An 8,174-nucleotide genomic window follows, 5' to 3' on the forward strand; every position below is an offset into this window, starting at 1 on the left:
CTGCTTGCCTTGTGAAATGGCGTTAATCATGCGGACCACATTACCAGGGGTCGGACGCGGGTGCTGCCGGTCACTCTCCACCCCAACACCCTCACGGTACCGGTCGGAGCAGCTCCTGCCGCGGCACCGAGGGTGCGTTCCCACCTTTCCTCCCGAGCGCGAGCAAACCCGCACGGCCCCGGGCGGCTCTGCCTGGACGGCGGCAGCCGGCTGCTGCCCGGCCATCTCCACTGAGCCGGGGGAGGGGGGGAGCCGCGCGGCTCCCGCTCGCTCCGGTGGTGCCGCCCGGGCTGGCGGTGCGCGCATGCGCGGCGCGGCGCTGCGCAGTCACGGCGCCCGCCGCCATGGCCGACCCGCGCCTCAGGCAGATCAAGATCAAGACCGGCGTCGTGAGGCGGTGAGTGGCGGCGGGGGCACGGCACGGCCAGCCACGGTCGGGCCGGGGGGCTACAGCGGGGCTCTGTGCGGGACCGGCCGTGCCGCGCGCGGGACTGCGGTGGTGTGTGGGGCCCGGCTGCGCCGGAGAGCGGCCCTGACACGGGCTTCCACCCCTCGCGTACCGCCGTCGGGAACAGGCCGTGCTTTTCCGGGACACCGGTTAAATGCGTATTTCGTTCCCTTTCGTTAGCGGCTTTGGGAGTCGAGGGTAGTCACCCAGCCCCCTCAGTCTGCAGGGCAGTCTCGCCTCATACCTTGCCGAGGCATGAAGCCTCAGGTTTTTTTGGTTTTTTTTTTTTTGTTTTTTTTTTTTTTTTACCAATGCTGCTGTTGAATATTTCTGGTTCAGAAGTTGCAGAACCAGTGCTATCACAGAAGCAGTTACGTTGGAAAAGACCTCTGAGATTATCGAGTTCAACCTATGGCCAGACACCACCACCTTGTCAACTAGAGCATAGCACTAAGTGCCACGTCCAGTCTTCCCTAAAACACCTCGAGGGACCACCTCCCTGAGCAGTCCTGGCAGATGCAATACCAGAGCCTTGATCTTCCCTGGTTTTAACAGTTATCGTTTTTAAGAAAAATGTATCTGTCAGGATCACTCATACTATAGGTGTAAACACTGTTTGGTCGCGGTGGGGTTTATTAAGGCTACAAAGACTGTGCTGACTCAGGCAGAGACAAGAATTAGTGCGTGTGCTGGATCAGGATGTTAAACAGTACAGTTTCATACAATCAGCTTTATATGATGACTTAGCAAATTCCTGTCAATAAGAGATGCACATTTTTTTATACTTGATTCACTTTGAAAGGTTGGGCTTGAAGACTAGAAAAGTTGTCCCTATTGGTATTAGTTAAAGAAAGGCACTTCAGAATTTCTAGTCTCTGAACATAGGAGCAAACCACACAACTGTGTGCATTTCAGAGCTAGTACAAAGACAGGATGAAAACGTTTGGGTAAACGATAAAAATGCAGTCAACACAATTCAGATCTGCTTTTGGAGAATGTCCATGTGAATAAGCAAGTAAACTTAGCTTGAATATGTTGCGCAGTAGCAACAGGCATATCTACAGTTATCTGGAGCAGCTGGCATTCTCTAAGTGAAGGTAACTTTAAAAAAAAAAAAGAAGAAAAGGAGTGTTATCTTAAGTCCCTGTGGGGACGTGATACAGCGGCAGCTCCCAGTTCTGTGACAGCTGCACACAGATACAAGAGAGTTCTGTTCCACTCCACCCTTCCTTCTCTAGCTGGAAGCCTAGTTACGTGTTCTGCTACAGTGGGCATACATGTAACTTGTGTCAACTTACAAACATTAACATTGTCCTCTTATTTTGAACTCTTAACAACTCTGTAGGTATTTTTTTTCCTGGTGTGTGAGAAGACTTGTGTAGAGGCTTATTAAGCATTCTGTAAAGTGACTAACTTAGCACTTCAGTTAATTTTCATTAGGTTTTTTCCTGTGTTTTCAGTTTAGAAAACCACATTGAATCTAGCATTGTAATACTGATTTCCAACCATGTTCAGTGCTCAAGCTTTAAGAATATATCAAAAAAAGGTAGGGGTCAAGAACCATTAGGATATAGAGAGCTTTTCAGACATTTCATTTGACTTGTGTTAATCATCTGTTGTAGCATTTTTTTTTTCTTGTTAGTTACCTAACTAATCATCTTTTTCCCACACTAAGAATGAAGCAGCTGTTCTGCTTTGGTATTTTTTTTTAGCTGTAAGTCATAAATTCTTTGTGTACTCCTCTGAAGAGACTGTGGTTTAGGTTATAGGTAGTTTACTTGCCTGCACATTTCTTACGTTGCTCTATGTCAGTGAAAGAAATTTAAACTAGAAATAGAGAGATCTTTTGCTTTTTTGACAAGTCTGATAGCCAGGCTCTTGGTGATTTTACACTTTCAGTAGTTTGGAATTCAAAACAAGTAGATTTGATGAGCATGAGTAGTAATGTTTTGTGTATTTGTGCCTTATGTCCTAGCAAGCAATGCTTCTCGTTTAATCTCTTCAAAATAGTTTTACTCTCAGTAATTCCAAACAACAACAATCTGCTGGATAGTGAGAGAATTGGTTAGGGGAAAAAAAAACCTTCTAAAATATCCTGTTAGCATTTTAGATTGGAAATGATTTTAAAAACCATTGCAAACAAAGTAAGTTGGGTTGCGTGAAAACAGTACTGACATTTGCCCATAGTTTCCATCTGATTAAGTGGAAGTGACACGAGTAGATTAGAATGAGACTAAGACAATTCACATTGCAATTGTGTTAGTTTAACTTTAACAATCTTTTAACATGCTTGTTTAAATGTGGCTGACATACCATAATTACAAATCTACAAGCCTTGATTATAGAATTTTACATCATGAACCTATGGGGAAAGTGTATTGATTTTTTGTGAAGCAATTCCTTTTTTTTTTTTTTAAATTTACCATTCTAAAACTGTGGTATATTCACAAGATTGTTCTTTTGCCTGCTGCACTGATGTTGATACTATTTTTTCTCCTGGTGAAATAGCATCATACTGCAAAGCAATTTACACTGATTCTCCCCCTCCCTCCAAGCACAGGAAGTTCTGCAAGTTACACAAAACTGATTTTAAATATAAATGTGAACAATGATCTTAAATTGAATTATTTTACTGTTAAGTTCAGGATATATTTTGTGCAAGAGAAATATGAGGAATGCAAAGACTCCTTTTGCTTGTTTCCTGTATTGCTAATTTAAGCACAAAACTAGTTGTGTTCTTGGTCACTCAAGAAATTTCCTATTTCTGGTGTAAGTCAGAAATTTTCTCCATCTTCTATGCATTGTGTGAACTATGGATGCTTTGTTGCATGTTGCCCATTAGCTGTAGGCCCTTGCTGTGACTCATAGCACCAATGTATTGATAAGAAACTCACATCTCTTTTCTTTATTCTTGTTATAATTAGAAGATTGTGCACAACAACTGTTTGTTTGCTCAATTAATGGGAACGACTAGGGTATCTCATATTATTTGGGTATTGAGGAGTGATCTGCAGAGCTGCTCAGCTGTACGGAGTCAGCATGATACAGTGACTTAAGGTATGTACACTATACATCTGGGAGCTCAGGGACTCAAGAGTGTGAATATACAGAATGCTCTGTTGGATACAAGCTGACTCTATCCAAATTAAATAACCCTTTTCTGAGTGCAGATTGTGCATCTGTTGCCTAGGGTTGTCACCAGCTCAGTCCTGGAGTCTTGGGTTCAGTGCTAGCCAAGTGTGGTAGTTGTGGTCCAGAGCTACTTAGGTATGTATTAAGTGCGTTTTGTAACGCTCCTCCTGGCATTAGGATTGGATAATGCCTTGAGTTGGCCCTGCGTTTTGAAGATTGCTTAAGTCTTTGAAGACTTACTAAGGTAGTCTCTTTCCCACAAAGAAAACCCTACTTCATGTGAGCTGTCTGGGAAAAGAGTGCACCTGCATTTACATGTTGTCTGAGGTAGCGTCTGTGACATACGTAGTCATCAACCTGGATAATTAGTTGGAAGGTCTAGAAACAAACCTTTTTTTTTGAAGGATTTCCTATTTCTCTGATTCTTTTCAATACAAGTTTTCTTTTAACTACACAATAACAAACAGTACCCGCACATATCTTAAAAAGCTGTGACAAGAGCACAGTTGTTGCTGTGGAAATTGCATAGTGTGTTTGCATAGTGTGTTGGTTTGTTTGTTTGTTTGTTTGTTCTTAATGGGTTTGATTCCACTTGTTAAACCTTTAGAGCAGACCTAAGTGATTCCTTTTTTGAAATATTTCACAAATTTAAATTAGTAATGATCAGATCTGTAAAAGATTTTCTCTTGCATTCCTTCTTCCATCCCATTACCTCCTTTAAAAAAACCTGGCATCTCAGTTTTTTTGTGTTTACCATTATCTTCTGCCCCCTGAGGCAAAACTGTCTTCTGCATGTCCATGCTGACCATAATAATCTATTAATGTCATCATTTTAGCTGGCAAATTAAAACATGCCCCGCAGGTTTATGACCATAAGTGTTACTAGTGATAAAATACCAAGGAGGAAAGCATTTTTTTCCTTTTTTAAAAAATTTTCATTTGGGTGGGAATATGTGCAAAACTGTTATTTAACAGTTATTTAAGCAGTCTAAGTTATTTATTCAGTTATTTAAGCAGTCTTTCAAAAGTTTGGAGGTAGAGTAGTTCCAGTTGCTTGGTAGTAGCAGTTTGGTGTCTTTATGCATATGTGTAGTGCTTTTGTCTTTATTTTTTTTCATAGTGTAGAGCCACATACTCCCCTGTGTGGATTAAACAGTTACAAATAATAATTTTCTGTTGAATTAGAATGTGGATCCATGGGAAATCTAGAAAAATGGTATTAAATTTATGGTAGTGCTTTGTATATAGAAGATGAATTACAGCTGTGCTAACAACCATATTCTATCCTGTCTTGACTTTAAGTATTATTAGATTGTATGTATCATATAGGTGGAAATCTCATTCAAGACCATGAGGTCCATTGTTTTTTCTTTTAACTGTAGTAAGTAATTCTGATGCATTGTGAATTGCCTACGCACATAATATGACTGTTATTCTATTTAATTTTTCTCATTATTGTAGCATTTACAGTTGGTTATGCCCAGCTGGAGGGGCCTAGAGGGGAGGAAGTAGATTCTATATTTTTTTCTCCAAAACAAAAGTCTTGACTGAAGATGATGCCTGGGTTGTAGAAGGGAGAATGAAGTGAAGATCTTTGGCAACCCGAATTGTTTCCACATCAGAGGCTTCATTTCTTGTTCTCTAAAACTGAAGTTCCTGGGCTCCTTAGCATTTACAACTTTCTGTAGAGGCAAGAACAAGTGAAGCCCTGAACATTCAGAGGAATCTCTAGTAACACAGATGCTATAAAAATGTTAAAACCAAGTAATTTTTAACTTTAAATAACTTTCTGCCTTAAAAAATCATGTATCTGATTTTCATCTTTTTTACAGTAGTAATCCTTGACAAAACCCAAGCTTGCAAAGTTACCCTGAAATGTCATGGTAGCTCAGTTCTCTGAGCTGTTAGATGCAGAAGGGGCTGAAAATATCTGTATCCTTATGTATTGTTACATTTTGACCCTTAAAGGAGAAAATTTATCTTTGATGATGGTTTTGTCACTAGAAGAAGAAAAGGAGCGCATAAACTTGATATCCTGTCTAAATCAGAAAGTAGGCACTCATGGCTAAGAAAACATGGCAGTTTGTATACCTGGGTAAAGTACTGTATTTCTTCATCCTTTCTTGGCTTTTTCTCTTGGGTTCTTGAGTCTGTAAAGTTTGTATTCTTAGGTAGCCTTAGTGAAGAACCCAAGAGTGTATGTAAGTAAAATTTGCAGATTAGAGAGCTGGTATTTTAAGCTCTGCAGGTAGTGATTAGCATATTGCCAGTGTTACTGCAGTTGCTGAATTACTTGTCCTATAATTATGCATAGTGTTAATACATTCTACTATAAGAAAAATTATTATTATACTATTAATATTAATATTTACTATTAAAAATGTTTGTAGCATAAGGAAAAAAAGATGTACCTTGTACAGCTACACTACTATGGATTTTTAAGTTTGAACTAAGTTAGCATAGATATCTCATCTAGTCAATAAATACTGTCACTCTGGGCTTTCTGTGCTCTTAGCCTGGATCCACGGCATATTAGCATATATAATGGTTAATGGTAAGATTAGTTCTAAAGAGATGCATGTCCTTTCAATAGTGAATTTGCTCAGTAGCAAAACTGAGTAATTCCCCCTCATCTTCTTCAGAGCTCTGCTTGCTCACTCCAGCCAGGAAAATGTTTCTTTTGTTGATTTTTCTGCTACTGTAGAGAAGTCTATATTTGGTGGCTTAAGCACACAGGTGCCATTCTAGCTTATGTAAACCTGAATTGTCAGCAACTGCTGGATGTTGGGGGAACATTAGGAGTAGTACCATTTGCTTGCTGTGTCTTTGTACCATTTTACCTCTTTTGTTCAAGGTACCCATTAGTAGTTCCTGTCTGTGACTGTGGAATAAGGTAGAATTTTTATCTATGTACAGAGGATCTTAATTTCATTATGCGTGCAGAAAATCTCCATTGTGAGTAATTTTTTCATCTGTCAAACTTCAGATAAACTGCCCTTCTTATGATCAGAGAGGTAGGTCTGCTTGCTACTGCTAATGATGCAACTACAGGAGATGACCGTGTTGATGTATATGGACTGGGGTTGGAATGTAGGTACCTTTGTGAGGTGAGAGACAAGGCCAGCATGGGACTCTTTCTGCAGCAGCCAGAAGTTAGAACAGCACTTGCAGCCCTGCACCCTAATCAGACTGAGAGTGAAGTCCCTTGAGAAATCAAAGTGATCTTGAATATGGAGATCTCATTTTCCTCTCCCCTTCTCTGGTTTCTGATGCTAGTCAAACCTTTTGCTGACCTCGCTCAATTTGCTTAATACAGGAGTAAAACTGTCGTGTTTGTTTGTTTGGGTTTTTGTTTGTTTGGGGGGTTTTGTTTGTTTTTGTTGTGCTTTTGGGGGGGAGGGTGATTGTTGTTGTTTTGTTTGTCAGGTTTTTTTCATTTTGTTTATTGTATTAATTTCCTGCAGTTTTGGTGTGGATAGATCATTTGAGCATTAGTTCTGACAGAGCCAGGGAGGGGAAGACCTTTGTTCACCAGTGGTCAGCTTTTTTACTATCTTGAACCATCTTGCGTTACTTTGTTCTTCAGGCTGGGGAGCTGAAGTGGGGAAGAGAAAGTGAGTAAAGGAAAATGGATAAGGAAGTAAATCATAATGGCATGGAAAGGATATTTTTTTTTCTCCTTCTACCTTAAGATTCAGTCAAGCCCTTTGGGCTCTTCTGGGCTTAGTCTCCAGCTTTAAAATAATAAAACTGTTTCTTTCAGAGAAAAGAGAAATTGTGAATTTATTTGTTAAGTGATGTGAAAGTCAAATGTGTGAAGAATTTTTAAAGGGCAGCAGTCATAGCTAGGAGCTGACATCTTGTCTATTAAAACATTTATGGTTTACTTTTGTTCTTCAGTGATAAAAAGTCCTTAATTTGACTTCTAGAGGCAGGTATACCACCAGAAGTGTCACTTTATTTGTTTCTTTATACTCTTTCTCTAGTAGTTAACTACTGATTGGCAGTAGAGGCAAGGTGTAGAATAACTGGATCTTACATTTCTGCTTTTTCATCATGAAAGACTGGGAGATTCTGGTGAAATACTTTTATTCTGTTTGGGTTAATTTCTTTCCTTGTCTCTAGGGGTGTAGACCTCTTCTCCAGGGCTATGAAAAATAACTAAGGAAAGCAAACTTGTTGTTGGTAGATTTAAGTCAGCTATGTGGATTTAAGTCAGATTTAAGTCATACTTCAGTTGAACATTTATGTATTGCTGAAAAGAGCTAATATAAATGGAGACTTGAAGTATGAGACTAAGCTAATACTTATTGTATGCAGCTGTTTGTCAGTTTTTACTTCTTTAACATTTGGTGTTAGGAAGGTAAGGACTTGAGAATTTTTGGTTCACAGATAAATTTTTAAGGGGGGGAAACAAAAATTTAGTCACTAGTTGGTACCATAATTATTTGCCAGGTGCCTCGAATGAAAAGCTCTTAAATACTGGGTGATAGTTTGTGGAACTGCCAACACTTGCTAGAAAGGAGAATGCTATGTGGAGACTGCAAAAAAATATATTAAAAAATGAAACTTCTTTTCAGATACTGCATTTTTT

The 8,174-nt window shown here is 39.7% G+C and overlaps 1 protein-coding gene across 1 annotated transcript in view; it reads left to right on the forward strand.

Annotated features, from left to right (window-relative positions):
- The first annotated feature begins 293 nt into the window (after positions 1 to 293).
- The window catches only part of TBCA (tubulin folding cofactor A), a 32,981-nt gene continuing 25,100 nt past the window's right edge, over positions 294 to 8,174 (forward strand). Inside the window, exon 1 of the mRNA XM_069001661.1 lies at positions 294 to 397. Within this exon, the coding sequence (XP_068857762.1) occupies positions 345 to 397 (53 nt within the window). The 5' untranslated portion in view covers positions 294 to 344. The remainder of the gene's footprint in view (positions 398 to 8,174) is intronic.

This window comes from Aphelocoma coerulescens (assembly GCF_041296385.1).
Source record: "Aphelocoma coerulescens isolate FSJ_1873_10779 chromosome Z unlocalized genomic scaffold, UR_Acoe_1.0 ChrZ, whole genome shotgun sequence".
NCBI lineage: Eukaryota > Metazoa > Chordata > Aves > Passeriformes > Corvidae > Aphelocoma > Aphelocoma coerulescens.